This window comes from Cucurbita moschata, unplaced genomic scaffold (genome assembly GCF_002738365.1).
Source record: "Cucurbita moschata cultivar Rifu unplaced genomic scaffold, Cmos_1.0 Cmo_Scf00016, whole genome shotgun sequence".
Lineage (NCBI taxonomy): Eukaryota > Viridiplantae > Streptophyta > Magnoliopsida > Cucurbitales > Cucurbitaceae > Cucurbita > Cucurbita moschata.
The window spans coordinates 1,772,621-1,793,475 of record NW_019268532.1 but is presented as its reverse complement, the minus strand read 5'-3'; the positions used below and the strand labels follow the sequence as shown (position 1 = coordinate 1,793,475).

Genomic DNA, 20,855 nt, shown 5'->3' with positions numbered 1-20,855 from the left:
AAAGGGTTTTGTATCTCGAGTTCATAGTTCATCGTCTTGAGCTTATACAGAAACTTTTAACATTCTGTCAATCTTACTTTGTTTGATCTATCATCTACGATCATCCTTAAAGAGTTTTGTATCTCGAGTTCACAGTTCATTGTCTCGAGCTTATACAGGCAAACTGTTTAACATTCTGTCAATCTAACTCATTAAGAGCAAATTAGCTACTTTTTCTTCAAATGGGAAGAGAAAAAGATAAGAAACCCAGAAGAAAGTTAAGAAAAAATCAACGGAAGGATAAATTACCAAAGTTTGGTAGGATTTTATCATATTTGTTCAGTAACAAAATACTCTCCCTCTCACTTTCTATACTTCGGCCTTTTCTTCTTCCATCACGATTCTCATTCCCCACTTCTCCGACTTGTCGTTGTGTTCTTCAATATCTACAAGTTTCAATCAAAACGCGCCGACATTCCTTTATGGGCCAATGGATTCAAATAAAAATTATAATTATGAAACAGAAATGAATTAAACGTACTTGTCTAAGCATTTGATTCTCATTTTGTAAAGTGGAAAGCCTTTCTTCAAGCTCCAAGTTCTTCTTCTCCAAATCCTTCACCTTTACCTCTAAATCATTCAAATACGCCTTTTTTCTCTCCCTCGCTTGCTGTGCCGATACTCTATTCCTCAGCAATCTTTACTCAAAATCAACAAAAATAGCTTCAACAATCAATGAAGTAAGAGAAAATTTCTGGGGACGGGGCGGGGGCGCTTCCCCATCCCCTAGAGATCATAAGATCTGAATCTCTGGATTTGAACACTAAAATTAATTATGAAATTTGAAATTTCATTAGATTGAAGGACCTGATGGTAAAATTTATCAAGTTCATAGATTCAAATTTGTAATTTAACCCTCAAAAAACGGACTATATCAAAATGGCACACATTTTGCTAACCTCTTCAGTCTCTTGCTTTCTTTGTCAGCCGGACTTCTCCCTCTCTTCCTTTGACCATCCCGAGACACCTGAACCCGGTCCGGACCGGCGACTGAACCGGTATCCCTCCCGGAGGCAGATGTTCCGGCTGATTCACCAACCATATCCGGCACTCTCCGGATCTCTTCATCGCTCTCCATACCTAAATTTCCACTCAATTCAGTCTTCACTAAACATCTAATTCATTCAAAACTTCGGAAAATCTCTAAGTAAATAACTAACTAAAAGATCAATCTCCAATCAGATAAACTAAGGAAAAAGAACGATCAGATTTCAGGAGGAATCAAATGAAGAAACTCCTGGATTAACCTTCTTTGACTTCGAGGTGAAGAGCCGAACTGGACGACCTCTCGCTGCTCGAAGGCAAGGAACTAGCGGCGGCGGAACTCGTCGCCGGCTCCTGCATTTCTTCGTCAATCAAAAGCTTCGAAGCAAACAGAGACGCAGCTGGATAAATTCCTTTTCCCTTATTCAGATATTTTCCAGAAAAGAGAGAGAGAAAAGAAAGAGCGGGACAGTGCAGCCTAATTCTGAAAATTAACTGAGAAAGCGAGGACGGAGGAATTCACGCCGTTAAATTCATTTTGATCCGACGGTTTATAATAGAGGAACGTGGACACGTCTCGGCCATGAGAAGTTGAGGAAATCAAAGGTGTTATTGAAGGAAGCGTTTAGGTTTGTAGGCCGTTGGATGGGATCTGGGATCAGACGGCCAGGATTGGAAGATGGGGTGGACATCATAGTTGGGACCACTACTCCCCGACTCCATCTGCTGGCATTGGCAGAAGGATCCCGTACTATTTAAAGTTAATTATTTTCGTGTTTAATTTTCGAAATGGAAAATTAATTGTGCTATTTTAAAGAAGAAAATAAATAAATAAATAAATCAATTTAGTTTATATGAATAGTCGATTTTAACCTTCACTACATTAATGTTTTGTATTTAAATTCTTAAAGGTTTTTGTTGGCTGTCGGAAAAGTAAAAATGACAGACACATTTTAGTATTTAATTGAAAAATCTTTTAATAATAATTTTAATTATTTTTATTTATAATTTAATATTATCTATTTATGCAAAATAAATAAATAAATAAATAAAATGAATCAAGGCTATTCATGTAACTTCTACCAAATTTTCGTTTTGGGCTTGGGCTTGGTTGAAAGGCTGCTGAAGGTTTGGGCTTGTGCCCATTAGCAAGAAGATGGGCCCGATCCACACAGAGGCCCAGCCCATTCAACATTCTCTCAGCTGTTTCTCATTCGACCCTTTGAAACTTGGATCCTGCAAACCGCAATTACCAGTTCCTCTTTCTTCCATCTCCCTCATCTGACCTTTTTTTTTTTCTCGTGGTGTCAACAATGGCAACATCCATGCCATCGTCGTCATCAACAGCATCTAAAAGTTGGATCAGAAATCTTTCATCAATTGCTTCTCGCATCTATTTCTTCCTCATCATTCTCCAGATCCCGCTCTTCAGGTGTGTTTTCAGTTTCTTTACCTTTTTTTTGCACTTCGACAGTTCATATGATTTAGTTACTCGGATGGTAGAACTGTTTAGCACTGATCCTCTTTAGTTAGTTTACTCTCTGCGGTTAGCGTTAAAGTTTTGAGGATTATGTGAGAGTCGTGGCTTGTAACTGTCACTCTGCTGTTTTCTCTTTGTTGATCTTTTTGTTTCTGTTGTATTTCTGTCCTATTTGATCAGACTTTGCCTGTGTTTGAATATCTGATTCTCAGAAACAAACGATCTGTGAAGATTGAATTTCCATAGCTTAACAGTTGACTGTCATTTAACGTGATGTTAGAGCAGGAGATTAGGGTTTAAAGCACTTCCTGTCCATGTGAGTAGTTTATGTGTTGTTTTTTTTCTGTGAATTAAAACTAATGTTCGAGGACATACCGGAGGGGAGTGCTTGAGAATGGGATGAAAAGGTTGAATTGATTGAATTTTTGCCATTTCTTTTTTAATTGAATCTTCATGTATGCAGTTTATTTGCTTGGTTTCATGCTTGTATCTTCGTTTAATGATTTGCATATTGCAAGTGATTCCTCTGCGTGGGAATTAATGGAATGGCTGTGTTGAAAGAATGGACCTTAACAGAATCAATATGTAGTATTTGGCTTCTGTTTGAAATTTTTCCATTCTCCTTATATCAATGACTGTTGATTTTTTTAACTCCTCTTAGTACCACTTTCATCACCATGTCCTCTGGATATGGTAAGGGAAACTGCCTAATATGGTTGTTTGCTGATATGCTTACGAATCTAGAAATAAACCTTGTGACAAAAAAGAAAATGAATGGCTGGATGTTCTTGCTTTATTTTACTCTTTGCTTCATCGGTTATTAGCTATATATTCCTTCCAACATTCCATACAACAACTTTCCAGTTTTTGGAGTTGTGACTCTTGGCTTGAAAATACAATATTTCTTTTCTGCAAATCTCGAAAATCCATGTAGCCTTTGGTGTACGATGTATATGAGCATTACATAATTAAAATCCATGTCCTCTCAGGGTCCCATGCAGATCTGGCATGTGTACAACCCCTTTGCACGTGACTTCATCCCAGTTGATTGCAAGTGAAGTCTTTCCTGCACCCGTAGTTAAGGCACTTCTCTATCCTGGAGCAATTGTGAATGGCCTTGTCATGAATTTGACGGTGCCCAGCTGGAGTAGCTTGTTAGACGTCTATAACTTGACCGATATTAAGGAAGCCTCTGCTATGACTGATCTTCAACGCTTAGAGGTTCCTTTGCTTAACCTCCTTGTTTATTTTTCATTTCAGTCTATCTTGGATTCAAGCCCTTATATTTGTCCGAAAAATGACTGGTTATTTTTAATTTTCTCAACATGGTTAGCTAACAAATACACTTCCTGGGGACCTGGAGTTTCCTTTTTGGAAATCATATGGGAATCTGATAGAACTCCTTTATTCATTCACATAGAGAAGCACACAGCTAAGGGAGAATTCAAGAGCTCCTTGCCCCTCCTAAACACCAAGATTTTACCCAAAAAGTGCCCATTTGTTGTGCATATTCTAGACGCTCTCTGATTGCATACCCTTTCTGTCAATCCAACTAAGTAGTTACTTTTAGTCCCACTACATACATACATGCTAAACTCTAAGCCGATCCCTTACTCTCCTATGATTACTTACTATACTATCGGGATCTAGCACCACCCACAGCCCAAATAACAGACGAAGTAGGAATTGTGCATTTGCATTGCAAAGGCAGAGAAACGTACCATTGTTGCATCCACTGTAGATGCATGTTCCCGTCAAATTAGAACCTCCATGACTTTTGGGTCTGATTGTGAAGTTCCCAATGCCTCAGTTGTCTTCCCCACCAATACTATATAAGAAGAGAGACTTGCTGAAAACTCTGGAGAAGTTTTTCCAACATCCTTTCATAATTGGGAGACATGAAAACTGGGTGAACAACGACCATGTTTGCGAAAAACAGATGATAAGCTACTGAGCGAATATTCTCATTAACCTAAACGGGACCAATGAATCTAGGAGCCAACTTAGGATTTGGATGCGTAACCAATGATTCTTGCAGATTTGGTTTTAACTTAAGATGCATTTGGTAGTTGACTGCAAATTGGACTTCTAGTAGCTTTCCAAGTTGTTGTCATACATTGCTGCTCTTACTGCAATTTCTCCTTCAAGACCTCGGACATGCCATATTTGTTTATTCACACGACCAGGTGCATTGCTAAGGGATAACTTGAGAATTCCTTATCCCTCCTAAACTCCTATTGAGACTTCACACAAAAAGTGCCATAGAGTCTAACCCCCTACATTCACATTCCTTATCCCTCCTAAACTCCTACTGAGAGTTTCTCTGCATCATACGTACATGTATGTAGACCGATGAACCAATCATTTCACAGATGAATAAAAGTATTCCACCTTTGCCCTTAAAAGAAAAATAAACAGAACCCCTTTTAAACCCTTCTTCTGTTACTTTTCTTCAGAGAGGGCTCGGTAATACATTGAATCAACTGGTAAATTAATAACTAGTTACTCAGACAGATGACTTGTCCTTCTACCCAGGTTCTTGCCGGAAGCTATTTTTCAGTGGCTGGAGCCTTTGTGGGTCTTTTGAAGCCCGGAAGGATGAGCATGTTTGGAAGTCTCTTGGTAATTTGGGGTCTTGTTAAGGAAGGAATCCTCGGAAAACCTGTGAACACAGATCCTGCCAAAACTGTTTATGTTTATCCCACGATGATTATTGCCATGATCTGTGCTTTCTCTTCGGTCAAGTATGATCTGAAGAAGGTAGCAGCTAGAAGTGCCCCTGCTCGTCCAATTGCAAAGCCACTTCAAAGCTCATCAAAATCTAAGCTTAAGTGAGTCGAAATGAAATTTCCTTCTACTGGTTTTATGTTTGATTCTTACTCCTGACCAATCCAAAGATTTTTTAGGCATGTAATTCCCGTTTTCTGGATCTATTAGTTGTGTCGTGATATGCATACACTTTTCTTCCTAGATATTCTTTCCAGCACTTCCCCACTTTCCCAATTTGAATAGGTAGATCTGCATCCATTTGGTTCAATTGTATGAATCAGAAAGAGAACTTTAGTCAAGTTCATCAATTATTGGGTTGGAAAAGACGAACCATTGACGAGATTGAATGGTAAAAAATAATTTTTTTAAAAATCCAATTTGGACAATAATTTAATTTAAATAGTTTATAGTTACCATATTATCTTAGATTTATCATACAGGTTTCAAAACTACCCTTCAACTTTTTGAATACTTTTTCGAGTTTGTGATAGCCATTTATTAATTTTTCTTATATTCTACCCATGAATTTCTTTATTATATACTTTTTCACATAGTTTTAGTTAGCTAAGATTTAACTATTTTCTTAAGAAAGACGATACTCGAACTTCTACCGACCACATTGAATATTCCAAAGAAATGCAGAATTTTTATGGTCTATAATGCATCACGACATTAATACAGGTGATAGAGTTTAAGAGAAGAAGCTCGAGTCATTATATCTCCCCTAGTTGGAGTGTGCTTTGTCATAACATCTCTTTGTGCATAATACTACTAGCTTGCTATGGAATTGGATCTCTCTTTGTTGTTCTTAGTTATGGTTTAGGGTGTAGTTGCTGTTATAAATTTAATTGTGATATATATATAGGAAGGTATTTACCTATCGATTTCCAATACTACTAAAAAATATTTTCTTTTCATCATTATCAAAATGAATTAAAAAAAATATGTATGGTCCACCATTATTTATAAAAAGGATGAAAAATATTGCTTTTAAAAGATAAAAATTTAATGGCTTACGTGTTTCTTAAATTTTGTGAATAAAATTAATATTTAAATTTTTTCTCGAATTTGATAGAATAAGTGTATATTATTAATATTTTTTTATTGGATAAAAAGAAAATACCAAAAAAAAAAAAAAAATTAAAGGAATCTGAGCCATGCATGCATTAATAATTAGAGCTCTAGAAAGATACATTTTTCATAATGTGATTTAGTGTACTATCGATAAAGAAAAGAAAAGGAGTTGGGGGAAGCAAAATACTTTAGTAAAAAAGAGCTTTATAAATGCTCCTATATTCATATGGCTAAAAAGAAAGGGAATGGGAATGGGAAGAGAACTTTAAAATGTTGGACCCATTTTGATTTTCAATATTAATTTTCTTTCTCGACCATTACAGTTATCTCTAACAATTAATATGATGACAAGATCTCCAGATTATTAAAAATGCAAGCGGAAAAGAATCCTAACATAAGGTGAAGAGACAGAGTGTCATGTTGCAATGTTAGATGTTCGGCTTATTTCTCATTCTATAATGCCATATTGCTAGAATGATGTTTAGGTGTGATCGACTTTCGTTGTCTTAACTCTTTGGTTAACTATATTTTTTTTTTTTGTTCAAATTAAATGAATTTCACGATCTATGAAAATCGTGCAAGAATTCCAAAACTTACCATATTTAAGCTATAAAAATAGCTTACAAAGGGTCTCATTTTAGTGAAACCAAATACAAAATCAGTTCACGTTTAGATAAGACCAAACTATCGAACTATCTAATCATTCATAGAAGTGTTTAATATATTGGTAGCAATATCCATTCGATCTCTGATTTTGATAGTGTATTTTCGGGCCTACTTGGCATCATCTAAGCACATGATTAAAGAGTTTCTCTACCTCGTTCTTTAACAAGCTCTTCTTTACAATGTCTTGTCTTTGTTAGATTTAACAGATAAGATTTTTCCAACAAAGATTTCTTTATATTTTTATTTTATAAAAGTAAACCCTTCAAAAGATTTTTTTTTTTATCCAAACCCTAATCTTAGGACCACATTTATCGAGTACAATATTTCATACAAGCTACCCATCTAATAATTCGACATTTTTCAAATTCCGAAATTACCTTCAATCGAAATAACTGAAACCAGTGCACACGTTAGATTTCATTTCTCTCGAGCGGTTATAAATGAAAAAATAACTATAGGAAAAAAAAAAACTCGAGAAATTAGAACTAATTGGGTTGCATGATTGAAAGGCGAGGGTACGTACTAAAAATAATAATTAAAGGCGAGCTAAGGCATATGCATGAAGTAACATAAAGCTCAGTGTTAAAGTGATTCTTTGGTAAAAGCTATGTAATGGAGGGTAGTAGGCAGACACTAATGAATGTTTATTCTTACCACTTTTTGACCAATTCATGATCTCTCCAAAAGGTCAATGAAGGGAGCAACCAATACTTTCAAAGCTTATGGAATCCTATGTCCAATTTCTAGAACCATAAACAAAATCTATCGGATTGGACTGGGTTGGATCGAATCGGTTTAGGTCAGATTAAATTCTATCCTCTCTTGTTTTTCATTTTTGTTTTAAAAACTTTGAGTGGGCCTCGGTCATTAATTCAAATTTACAAATCGTCATCAACCTCACGATTTTAAAACGTGTTTGCCAGAGAGAGGTTTCCACACCCTTATAAGTAATATTTCGTTCCCCTCTCCAACCGACGTGAGATTTCACGATCCACCCTCTCCAACCACCTGGTGTCTGACTTTGATACCATATGTAACAACTCAAGCCCACTGTTAGCGAATATTGTCCGTTTTGGCCCAATATAAATGATATAAGAGTCAAACACTAAACGGTGTGTCAGCGAGAACGTTGGCCCCTAAAGGAGGTGGACTGTGAAATCCCTCATCGGTTAAAGATGGAAATAAATCATTTCTTATAAATGTGTGGAAACCTCTCCTTAACAAACATATTTTAAAATTCATATTAGCTTAACAATTAGCTTCATAATTTTTTTCTCGTCCAAAATTCATATTAGAATTTGAAATTTACCTTCGACACACGATAATCCCGACATTCATCTAACAGTCACGTTACCTATATGCCTTGAATTGTTTCTAAAAATTGTCTATCCCCACATACCAACTCGAGTCTTCTAACCATATTTTGTCTTCACTTACATACTTCATTTAAAAATTTTCACCAAATCTGCTAAAAGTTCCAAATCAAGCCCTCCTAATTTTGGAGTTATTATGTTTTGTTTCATTTACAGGGTTGCGAGCAAATTCTAATGATTCAGTGCCACCTCTTGTTAGACAAAAAAACATTGTTCGAGAACGGAATCAAACAGTAAAGTGATTTATTATTATCCGCTTTTTTTTATTAAAGTATGTAAATTATTATTTTGAGGCAAGCATATAACATAAAGTGAAGCTACCAATTAATAAAATATAAAAGATGGGTAGTAATATAAATTATAAAATTGGATACAAAAGGGAAGGGGCCTCATTAAACTCCTTTCTGCATGCATGCAGAAATTAAGCTACTTTTGAAATTAAAAAAAAAAAAAATACAAAACGACGACGTTCAGGTACCATGAGAAACGCTTCTCTTCTTTCTAGCTAGAGTTTATTCCTTCCATTTCCACCACCTGTGCAAAATATTCCCAAAATAATAATAAATAATTAACTAAATCCCATTTATTAGTAATTTTAATATAAAAATTAAAAAATAATACGAATATGGTAATTAAATTAATTAATTACCTCTACGAATATGGTGACTTGCTGTTGGAATCCCTCGGCGCATTGCATCTGAAGCATTCCCTTCGACTCGCAAAGTTATGCTCGTTGCAATCTGATCTGTGGTTTCAGGATTTTGGGAATAATTTAATTATAAAAAAAAATGATAAATTGATAATAATAATCAAATTTAATTATTTTTGAAAGATGAAAGAATTAAAATAGAGAATTTTAAAGTTTTAAAAAAAAGACATAAATGTTTATTTACTAAAATGGAAATTGGAAAAAAAATTGAAAATTTTATGGAAATATTGGGAATCCTACCTGGCACAGATCCAATCACCAGATTTCCATCCAGGGCAGTTGGAGGCACCGCCGAAGTTAAAGCCTCTGATTCGGGACAAATCGCCGTCGTAGGCGGCGGCGGAAGCTTCATCCTTGGAGGCTCCGCACTTGAAGCAGATAGAGCGGCTAGCGAAGTTATGAGCGCCGCAGTTAGCGACAGCGCAGTACCAATCGCCAGGGCGGACGTCGGGGCCGGTGGTGAACCCAAAGGAGGAAGAACCACCTCTTCCACCGCCGTAGCCAGCGCCGCCGAAGTCAGCCCTAGGGTCGCCACAGCGGTGGCAGGAGTCCCTCCTTTGGAAGTTGAGATGGTTGCATGACCTGCAATTCCAATCTCCAGGGCGGCTCATCCTGTAATTGTGATTATTTTGAAATATTTAGTCCCAATTAAAAATGGTTATTTTTTTGGTTTGTTTTGAAGTAACCGAAAGCTTACCTTGTGCGTGAAGTAGAAGGGTGAAAGTAGTGGTGGTTTTAATGGCCTGAACGATCACGTTTCTCTGGTGGTAGAGCCCGTGGTGGTGGTTTTTATACCGCTAAACAGTTTTTTTTTTTTTTTTTTTTTTTAAATACCTTCTGGTCCATTTGGATTACTCATATATAAGAATATTTATATGATCAGATAATTGGACCAATTAATACTATCCAACTCGTACCATAAATGTAGCTTTGGGTTGAATTTTTGAAAAGCTAAAAATTCGGGTCGGTTTGAAAGTTGACATTCTTTTGGTCTGGTGGACAAATTCGGATCGGTTTGAAAGTTGACATTCTTTTGATCGGGTGGAAGAGTCGGTTTGCAACCTTTCTCCAATCGACAGTGGGATCTCACAATCCACCTCTTTCAGACTCCTCTCTCCTGTCGATGTGGAATCTCACGATCAACCCCTTTTTGAAGCCAAGCGTCGTCATTGCTAGCATTTGTTGCTCTCTCCAATCGATGTGGGATCTTATAATCTATCCTCCTTCTGAGCCTGGATGTGGGATCTCACAATCCACCTTCCTTTAGGGCCCAACGCCCTCGGTGGCACACCGTTTGGTGGGTATCTGTTTTTTATACTATGTGTAACAACTCAAGCTCACTTCTAGCAGATATTGTCATGTTTGGGCTTTCAGGCTTTCCCTCAAGGTTTTTAAAACGCGTATGCTAGTGAGAGGCTTCCACATTTTTATAGAGTATGTTTCATTCTCCTCCCCAACTCAGGTGGGATCTAACACAACCCAATCCTATACTAACCCACGTTGATATGAACCTCATGAGACCAAATCCACATCCCATGGTGATGTGGCAACATATGATCAATGTAACCTACGAGTTCAAACATCCTCGTCCCACGTCTCACATGTTCTCTATAAAAAAAAATTTAGGAGGTAATCCAACATATAATTAAACACGTTCCTATGCTTAAGCCACAAAAAGATATGCATATTGTTAATAAAGGTAGTAACTTTCGATTATTTTAAGAATTTCGTAATCGACATATTCTTATTCAAAATCACTGTTATTCAACTATAGTATTGGTTCATTCATGTATCTCTCTTTTACTCGAACATCACACTCGATCAAACAACAATTAATTCAATCATTTAATCTAATGGGTTTACTTTAAATTGAATTATATGAATGTTTTAACGCTATAGTTCATCTTGTTTTGGGTGTTGTTCTTGGGGAAGGGTAAAGGACTAAGGAGGAAGGCTGAAGCAAAGTGTAAAAAAGCAAAAATAAAGGCATTAGGGAGAAGAGTACTGATTCGATTCTCTTCTTGGGAGGAGCGCTTCCATGCAATATCACCACACCCTTTAATTATTATTTTTTAATTTAATTTAAAAATAAAAATAAAAATAAAAAATGCAATAACAAATTCAAATACTTATAAAACATTTAATAAAATTTATTATTGTTCATGTTGAATTGAAGGTGCGGTTAAAAGTAAAAATAGAATGGTAAAAGAGTTTAGGGTAAATATGGGGTTGGGGTGTGTGCACGTGAGAGGGGAATGGGAGTAAAACGTCATGACAATGATAAAAGTTACGTGTTTTCTTTTACTTTTTAGTCCTCCAAAATCTTTTACATTATGCCCTCAAAGTCCCCAACTATTTATTCATTCCCCCCTATAAAGACTTCCTAATAATTAATATCCAGCTTTTAATGTTTAATTTTTTTTTTAAATTATATTTTAAAATTCATTCAATATGTTATTTATTTGCAGCCTTATTATTTTAGATAAAAAAAATTGTGAGAAATAAAAGTAAAGATTGCGCAGCTTTAACTGGGCCGTGGAATGTTTTTCCATTGGGCCACGAAATTTTCAGTTTAGGTGATTGATGATGGCTGTTGGTCTCGGCCCATTTAATTTTAAGCCTCACCAGCCCAAAAGGCTACATTCGGCCCATTAGCCACGGAATTTTCAGCTTAGTTGATTGATAATGGCTGTTGGTCTTGGCCCATTTTATTTTAAGGCCCATATATGTTTCAGCCCATTGGGCCACGATTTTTCAGTTTAGTTGATTGATAATGGCTGTTGGTCTCGGCCCATTTGATTTTAAGCCTCACCAGCCCAAAAGGCTACATTCGGCCCATTGGGCCACGAAAATTTCAGTTTAGTTGATTGATAATGGCTGTTAGTCTCGGCCCATTTGATTTTAAGCCTCACCAGCCCAAAAGGCTAAATTCGGCCCATATATGTTTAAGCCTATTGGGCCACGAAATTTTCAGTTCAGTTGATTGATAATGGCTGTTGGACTCGGCCCATTTAATTTTAAGCCTCACCAGCCCAAAAGGCTACATTAGGCACCATATATGTTTCAGCCCATTGGGCCACGAAAATTTCAGTTTAGTTGATTGATAATGGCTGTTGGTGTCTCGGCCCATTTTATTTTAAGCTTCACCAGCCCAAAAGGCTACATTCGGCCCATATATGTTTCAGCCCATTGGGCCACCAATTTTCAGCTTAGTTAATTGATAATGGCTGTTGGTCTTGGCCCATTTAATTTTAAGCCTCACCAGCCCAAAAGGCTACATTCGGCCCATGTATGTTTCAGCACCATTCTAAGCTGACGTAATAATCTCCAATATAATAATAATAAAAGAAAATTAGTGAATTAACCTACAAACTAACTTATTATATATATATATATATAAAATAATGTAAAACACTATATTATAATATTAAATTTTAAATTTATAAAAATTATGTTCCAACATTAAAATATTATTAGATTTATTAGGATTTTTTTTTAATAGAATTTCTATTGAGAATTCGCATATATTTTTTAAATATATATAGAAATATTGTAAATTTCGGCTCCAATTCTACAAAAATAAATTATAAATTTCGTAGAGATAAAAATTAAAATAGAAAGTCGGGAAGATATTTCCCAAAAGTTTTTTATATTTTAATTCTTTAAATTAAATTTATTTTTTAGTTTAGATGATAAAATAAAAGGAAATATTAATTTTTTAAAAATAAAAAAAAAGCAAGATCAGGAGTTATAAGTAGCAGAAGCTTACATGTTACATCCAAATTTAGAAAAGGGTTTATATTTAGATTACAACAACATTGAAAATTTTCTCAGATTCGTATACCCCCAAACTTAGCCTAAAAAAACAAGCTCTTATCAGATTTGCTAAACACCAGAAACCACAAAGCCAAATACCTTATTCTTTACTAATCAACCAACCAAAATCAAAGAACTACAGACCTCAAATGGTCTTCGTCGTCGCCATACTTTTCTCCAACGACTTCAACGGTCGACCAATCGTAAGCCATCGAGCTCCAGAACTACTGTCAGCCAATTACAAACAACATCCATCTCCTCAGGAATGGTGTAATGGCCCAGCCTGCATTGCAGCATCCCATTTTTAATCGCAGAGATATAAGGTGAGAAGCTTAGAAAGTCGAGATAAGAACACACCCGTTATAGGTTTTAAACGTTAGATTACGAAAACCAGCTGAACTTAAAGTTTGGGCAGATTTCTCCCCGTGTTTGTAAGCAACAACATCGTCACCTGTAACGAACCGCCTGTAATATGAGGTTGATTCTCATGTAGCTTGAACAAATTTATGTTATAATTTACCTGAACCGTGACAGAGTAACATGGGCAGAGACGCAGCACGCCTTGCAGCTTCGTGCGACACGGTGATCCGGTTCCTCAAAGATCTGCAACAAAAAATGGCTGCTAAAAAATGTGTTCTTGACAACAAAGATCTACATAGGCTTTCAATAGATATCAAACCTTGAACAGGGAAGCCAGCCGCTGAGGCCAACAACTGCACTAAGGTTGATGGGGTATAGGTTTCCATTTCCATATTGGCCAAGAACACGGCACGACGCGGAGTAAATAGCGGCTGCAGCACCCATACTGAAGCCTCCGATACCTAGTTTAACTGTTGAATGATTGCAGAGTTAAAAGATCCCAAGCTCACTTCAAACAGATACGGTCAGTTTTAGCCTATTACATATCACCGTTAACCTCACAGTTTTTAAAACGCATCTGGTAGGAAGAGGTTTCTACACTCTAATGAGAAATACTTCGTTTCCCTCTCCAACCAATGTAGGATCTCACGATCCACCCTCCTTAAGGGTCCAACGTCCTCGCTGGCATACTGTCCAGTATTTGGCTTTAATAGCCCACATTCACCGCTAGCAGATATTGCTTACTTTAGCGCGTTACGTATAACCGTCAGCCTCACAGTTATTAAAACGTGTTTGGTAGGGAGAGGTTTCTACACCCTTGTAAGTAATGCTTCGTTCCCCTCTCCAACTAAGGTGGAATCTCACAATCCACCCTCCTTGGGGCCAGCGTCCTTGTTGGCACACTATTCAGTGTAATAGTCCAAGCCCACCGCTAATAGATATTGCCTGCTTTAGCGTGTTACGTATAGCCGTCAGCCTCACAGTTATTAAAACAGGTTTGGTAGGGAGAGGTTCTACACCCTTATAAGTAATGCTCCGTTCCCCTCTCCAACTAACGTGGAATCTCACAATCCACCCTCTTTGGGGGCCACCAGCATCCTTGCTGGCACACTGTTCAGTGTCTGGCTCTGATACCATTTGTAATAGCTCAAGTCTACTGTTAGCAAATATTGTCCGCTTTAACCCATTACGTATCAAAGTCAGCCTCACTGTATTTAAAATGCATCTACTAGGGAGAGGTTTCCACACCTGTATAAGGGATGTTTCATTCTCCTCTCCAACCAACGTGGGATCTCACAAAACTAATATCTGAATAGATGCACGAGTTAAGTGGCAACACTAACAGCACGTTCAATGAAAACGGTTCCGATACAACAAAGGGAAGATATTAATATTTATTAGCCCACAAAAATCTCTTAGGTAAGTAAGCACACAGTAGTTGGTAGCTCAAAAATGTTTTGAAGAAGAAACATACTATCAGCAGGTTCTGTAGACAAAAGATTAGCAACATGCGAAGCTGCAGCATCCAAGCCTTCTAAATCATCAGGAGACTCTTCTGAGATATCTCCCACATCAAACCCTGATACGACACAACGAACGTCTCAAAATGTTAAATCTATACAAGTCGAATTCGTGAGCCAAACATTCCCGAACCAGATTAAGCCAAACTCGGGCTTTTTTCAACTAGATCAATAGTTAAACGTTCCAAGATGAATATCTTACACGCAGTGCAAGGAAATCCACCGAATAACGCTACGGGACGAGTAGGAGCGGTAGGACAAATCCACTTAATCTGCAACAAAATTTGTATTTGCTCTGTTAATTGATCATATTAAACAACACAACACCTGAGACTTCATGGGATCAAGGTTACTATATAAGTTCACATGCTCGAACATTCTAAAAACTAGGATTTAGGTCGATGTAAACGTGGCCTTACGTTCGGTAGAGGAAGAGTTTCCAAGAGCTGAGACCAACTGAAAAAGGAAACGGTAAATTAGAGGTCTTTGTTACGTCGTAACTTCTACAATTCCCCACAACATACATATACTCAAGCAACTAAAATTTCTAAAATTCAATAACGACAAAATTATCGAAACGACTCGTTAAGTTTGTCGATCACGATGAAATAATACACCAAAAACAGCCTCCAAACATTTGAAAATGGGACCACACTCTTGTTGGATACCTAATAATGAGAAAAAAACCAGACCTCCTTAAATGATGTAAACGTCTGATATCATTTAGATTCATAACAATAGGCATTATTTTATATTGATTTTGGTTTTACCTAAGTCTCAAGAACAGAAAACAAAACATTATGTGGTCCCCATTCATGAATTTGTCACATAGAGGCAAAAACCTTAATAAGAATCTTGAGTAAAGGAATATGGCATTTTGCAAACTTTCTATACAAGAAGATAGGACAAGACAGTGACATTCCCTCACTCAGCCACTTCTAAGTGTTTTACACTCAACTCAACGAGTACACACAAGTGTGGAAACCTTTCCTGAGCAGACGTGTTTTAAAAATCTTAAGGGGAAGCTCGGAAGGAAAACCCAAAGAGGACAATATCTAGTAACAGTGGATTTGGGTTGTTACAAATGGTATTAGAGCCAGACACCGGGCGATGTGCCAACGAGGACGCTGGCCCCGAAGGAGTGGATTGTGAGATCCCACAACAGTTGGGGAGGAGAACGAAACATTTTTTATAAAAGTGTGGAAACCTCTCCCTAGCATACGCGTATTAAAAACCTTTAGGGGAAGCCCGGAAGAGGAAGCCCAAAGAGGACAATATCTGCTAGCAATGAGTTTGGGCTGTTACAAATGGTATCAAAGACAGACACCGGGCAATGTGCCAGCGAGGACGCTAGACTCCAAAGGGGTAGATTATGAGATCCCACAATAGTTGGGGAGGAGAACGAAACATTCTTTGTAAGAGTATAGAAACCTCTAGTAGACACATTTTTCTTGAGCGGAAACCTAGAAGGGAAAGCCCAAAGAGGACCATATCTAGTAACAGTAGATGTGCCACGCTGGGCCCAAGATTGTGATATCCCACTACAGTTGGGACGAGAACTAAACATTCTTTACAAGAGTGTAGAAACCTCTCACTAGTAAACGCGTTTTAAAGCTTTGAAGGGAAACCAAAAGAGGACAATATCTGCCTAACCCTGCTTTAAGCCAACTAGAAACTAGCAAAATAGCTCAAAGAAGACAAGCCATTAGTACCTTGAGCCCTTGTCACCAAGGCCATGGAGCCAAACAATGGTTGCCTGATGCTTCCCTTTAGGCCTAACCACATGGGTCCGCCCAAATTCAAGGGCCATCCTACCAGTTCTACTACCTGACCATAATGGAACAAAAAGTTAAGCAAAACCCATTAACCCATATGCATAAACAAAAGATCATAACCAGTTCAAAACAAAATGAACAAACCAGAACCCATATTAGAGCTGTTATAGCTCATTGTTTCGCCCAAAAAATGTTGGAACCTTATCAACAGAGGATACGAGTTGAAGGAGTTTGAATTAGTTCCTGCAATGAAAGGTTTTAGAACCTAAATTTGAACAAAAACCCATGAATTTTACATTAGCTACTACCCATAAACAGCCCCAAATGTCCCTAAAACACTAAAAAAAGGCTTGAAATCTTAATGGGCAAAGAAGAAACAAGGCTATAATGGCATAAAACGAAGAACAAGAACAAAAGGGATTGCAGAGAACAAGCAAGGCGAGGAATATAAGCATAAATAAGAAGAAGTAATGAAAATTTTGAAGCAAAAGGAATGAAAAGACAGCGATGAAATTACAGACCAAAAAGATGAATGTTCAGCGAAGCATTGATGACGGCGAGAATTGGAAGAGCTGTTCGAATTTGTTTAAAGGGTTTTTAAGTGTTTTTATTTTTTTAACAAACAAAAAGCATTTGGGCTTTTCACAGTTTTTCACCCTCTTTTGTAAAAGCGCTTTTACTTTTTTCTTTTTCTTTTTTCTTTTTCTTTTTCTGTTGTTATGTTCATATTTACTCCTTGAAACGCCGAATGAAGCGAAGTGGCTCGGATAGTCCAGAAACAACGGCTATTATAGTTTCTGTGAAATTACTTATTTGCCCTTTTTGTTTTCTCTGTACTATCTAACTTTCTTGGTTTTTAGTGAAGGGCGTGCGTGAAATCCGTCATTTTCTTGCTTTTTACATGTTTTTTTTTTTTTTTTTTTTAGGTACAAGAGAATAAAAAATTAACTTTCTACTAAGCATATCAATTAGTAGAAGAAGAGAAACTTACCAGCGTTCTCGAAAAAAAAATTGAGAAGAATCCAACTTAAAAATCGGGCGTCTTTAATGTTTGAATTGTTGTCTATCAAAGTATCCTCGACAATGGACTGAACACAGTTCTATTGAAACGGGTGTTGGAGAGAGCGAGAATCTAGTTGCACTTGAATCCTATCATACCACGAGAACAAGAAGAATGAATGTAATAACTCAAGCCCACAGCTAGTCGATATTGTCATTATTTGGATTTCCATTATGAGCTTCCTTAAAATAGGTATGTTAGAAAGAGGTTTCCATATTCTTATAAATAGTGCTTTTCCCCTCTATCTATCAGCTGACGTGGGATCTCACAATTCACCCACATTTGAAGCTCATTGTTCTCGTTGGCACTTGTTCTCCTATCTAGTCGATGTGGGACCTCCAATCCACTCCCATCGTTGGTACATCGCCCGATGTCTACTCCCTTCAAGATTTAGCCTCTTTGTTGGCACATCGTTGGTGTCTAGCTCTGATACCATTTGTAATAAATCAAACCCACTGTCAACAGATATTGTCTTTTTTGGACTTTTCCTTCCGAACTTTCTCTCGAGGCTTTAAAACACGTTTGCTACGAAGAAGTTTTCATACCCTTATAAAGAGTGTTTTGTTCCTCTCTTCTACTAACGTACGATCTCACAATAAACGTCTTGGTCTCTTGGTTATTGGTTATGTTAAAAAAATTATTATATTCTATATATTTTAAAATTTTGTATTTTAGTCTCTTAATTTTTAGTAAAAATATTTAATTTTCTAATTAAATATATAATTTAATGAGAAAATCTCACATATTTATTTTTGAAATTATCTAAAAAGAATATTGATTAATAATTACGTAGTTGGAATAAAAATTATCTTATCGAGAGAGGAAAGGGAAAGTTTAGGAGAATCTACTTTTCAAATATGTAATGATGTTTTCACGAAGATAGATTTTTTAGATTTCTTAAAAAGAAAATGTAATAATTAAAAACATATAATTTTTTTGTGGGCTTAATTTAAAATCTGGTCGGATTCTTACCTATTTTTTTATTATTATTATTATTATTAAATAGAATTTTACGTGTTTCAGAAAGTGACGTGTCAGTGGATCCCTCTTTTTCAGTGAAATGCTATAAATATAATACTTTTTAGAGGTTAATTTCAAATTTTAATGCAAATAAATAAATAAATAAAAACCCAAAATCAATTAATTAAAATATTATTATCTCAAAATTTTAATCCATAATTTATTAATATATATATATATTCCATGTCATGTCATTAATATAGAATAATAATAAATATTAAAATTGTCATTTTTAATAATTTTAAGAATAATTTAAATTAGAAACTAATTCGATTAATATAGTTGTGAAATTACCTCCCATGCCCCCCATAATTTTAATTTATTATTATACTTTTACAATAACTCTACACTTTAAATTAGTATTTATCTCATTTTTCTTCCATTTAAAATTTTAAAAAAAATCTTATGGTTACAATTAATTATTATTATTATTATTATTTTTGTCTCAAACTTCTAAATATTTTAATCCTTTCTTAATTTTAAAAAATATTTAATAAATTATAATTTTACAAATTCTAAATCAAAAAAATATATTATAAATCAAATTTTATAACCGCGCTTTATTTATATAAAAATAATATTATAATTTTGATCGAAATTTATAATGTATTTTAATTTAATTTACGTTTGGTCCCTCGAATTCTTGTATTTTGAAATCGGCCCCTGTACCTCTCAATGATAAAAGGATAGAAAATAAAAATGGTCAATTACAGAATGAGAGGCTATGCAAGACAGCTCAGAAAAATAGATATCCTTTTGATTTCTTGAATTTCAAAAGATTCTTCTGCAACAAATTTTGAACCAATTTCAACCCTCTAAATCATCATATAGTATTTATTATTTATTTATTTAAAAATCACACTTTAAAATGTTAATATTTATTTTCGAAGGGAATAGAAATAAATTTTATTTCAACCAAGAGAATCTTCGTATGATTATATAATATTATATTTTAGTGTGAGAACATTCGTTTAAGTCAACATTATAATCAAATTTAAAGATAACAATTTTTTCGAGAAGATAAATGAAGATTCTTTAAAAAAAAGATAATTCACTTTTCTAAATTCCCGTCTTATTCCGTGCTCCTTTTTTTTATTATTATTTTTAAAAAATTATTAACTTCATTAAAATTAGATTTTTATAAAATTTATGAAAAAGAATTAATATAGATTAATTTTAAAAAAAAACGGACTAAATTTCGATGATAGTCTAACCTAAATATTGTATCGAAATAATGTTATTGTTAGCGAGGAAGAAAATATTCAAATTTTGGGTATGAAAAGATTTTTTTTTTAATTATATTTTTTTTATTTTATGATATGATGGGTGTTCATCGAATATGTTTATATATGAAATAAATATTGGGAGAAAATTTTCGATCTTCAATTCAAAAGTCAAAATTCCTGTGATGTAAAAATTGACTTTTTTGGCTAAAAGTGTTGTGCTCTTTTTTAATCAAATAAAGTTGTGGCACAACTTTTACTTTGGTTAAAATTTTAAATATAATAATATTACTTTGTTTAAAATTAAAATTAAATTAAAAAAAAAAAAAAAAAGTAAACTCTTCCGCACTAAAATTTAGTAGAGTCGGAGAAGAAGTAATCTCTATCTTCAACCCGTTTAAATAACATAAGAAATTTAATGAAGTAAAAAATGAATTTAAATATCAAGAAGAAATTTAACCGGGTTGAAGAATATAATCTTTATCCTCAACCCCATTTAAATATGAGGACGAAATTTAATGGAGTCGAAAATGAAAAATATAATCTTTATCCTCGGCTCTATTTAAATAATAGGGAGAAATCTATCCACGCTTCTCATTTTCCACCTAAATTCACTTCACCAACAAGTGAGTTAAGCCTATTCGTTCTTGCGTCGCCTACGGCCAAGCGACGTATACTCGAGCCCCTGGCCCGACTCAAGAAGAAAGTTTTAGAAAACAGGGCAAAGAGATTTTGAAAGAGAGTTTCGAAAGCAAAATTTGAAATATTGAAATTGGTGTTACGGCATAAATAGACATTTGCAACCCATGTTTCAAGGTCGTCACAATTAAAATATAAACCTAAAAAGCCCTAGCATGTGATGGAGGACGGAGCCTAAGCACTAAAAATTTATTTAAAATATCAAAAGTCCAGTTCGTCATAACTTCTCTAAGAAAGGAATTGCCCCTTAAAATGATTGATATCTCTCGGAAGTTAAATGAAGAAACA

General features: G+C 35.4%; 4 protein-coding genes across 8 annotated transcripts; 1 reads left to right on the top strand and 3 right to left on the bottom strand.

Moving 5' to 3' along the window:
* Positions 1-256: 256 nt before the first annotated feature.
* Positions 257-1,515, bottom strand: LOC111454507 (transcription factor HY5-like). Its single transcript, XM_023096002.1, has 4 exons — positions 1,287-1,515; positions 939-1,119; positions 521-677; positions 257-425 (listed from the first exon to the last, which is right to left on the bottom strand). The coding sequence occupies exons 1-4, from the start codon at positions 1,381-1,383 to the stop codon at positions 384-386; spliced, it is 477 nt and encodes a 158-aa protein (XP_022951770.1). The 5' UTR covers positions 1,384-1,515; the 3' UTR covers positions 257-383.
* Positions 1,516-2,260: 745 nt separating this feature from the next.
* LOC111454694 lies at positions 2,261-5,571 on the top strand. The gene is made up of 3 exons (XM_023096199.1): positions 2,261-2,455; positions 3,493-3,724; positions 5,039-5,571. Exons 1-3 carry the CDS (start codon positions 2,337-2,339, stop codon positions 5,336-5,338), a joined length of 651 nt encoding a protein of 216 aa, XP_022951967.1. The 5' UTR covers positions 2,261-2,336; the 3' UTR covers positions 5,339-5,571.
* A 3,138-nt stretch (positions 5,572-8,709) lies between these two features.
* LOC111454402 (TATA-binding protein-associated factor 2N-like) lies at positions 8,710-9,905 on the bottom strand. The gene is made up of 4 exons (XM_023095881.1): positions 9,792-9,905; positions 9,335-9,706; positions 9,035-9,130; positions 8,710-8,919 (listed from the first exon to the last, which is right to left on the bottom strand). The coding sequence occupies exons 2-3, from the start codon at positions 9,703-9,705 to the stop codon at positions 9,037-9,039; spliced, it is 465 nt and encodes a 154-aa protein (XP_022951649.1). The 5' UTR covers position 9,706; positions 9,792-9,905; the 3' UTR covers positions 8,710-8,919; positions 9,035-9,036.
* A 2,935-nt stretch (positions 9,906-12,840) lies between these two features.
* Positions 12,841-17,200, bottom strand: LOC111453958 (acyl-protein thioesterase 2-like). 5 transcript variants are annotated; one of them, XR_002712333.1, is made up of 11 exons: positions 17,087-17,199; positions 16,710-16,808; positions 16,503-16,617; positions 15,210-15,246; positions 14,993-15,062; positions 14,745-14,849; positions 13,590-13,740; positions 13,431-13,513; positions 13,268-13,361; positions 12,994-13,193; positions 12,841-12,957 (listed from the first exon to the last, which is right to left on the bottom strand). XR_002712333.1 is itself a non-coding variant. In XM_023095195.1 (10 exons), the coding sequence occupies exons 2-10, from the start codon at positions 16,738-16,740 to the stop codon at positions 13,097-13,099; spliced, it is 777 nt and encodes a 258-aa protein (XP_022950963.1). In that variant the 5' UTR covers positions 16,741-16,808; positions 17,087-17,200; the 3' UTR covers positions 12,841-13,096. The 5 variants fall into 5 exon arrangements, 4 of the variants coding, with proteins under 4 accessions (XP_022950963.1, XP_022950962.1, XP_022950961.1 ...); XM_023095195.1 differs by having other exon boundaries at positions 12,841-13,193; positions 16,716-16,808; positions 17,087-17,200; XM_023095194.1 differs by having other exon boundaries at positions 12,841-13,193; positions 17,083-17,199.
* Between the last annotated feature and the right edge of the window lie 3,655 nt (positions 17,201-20,855).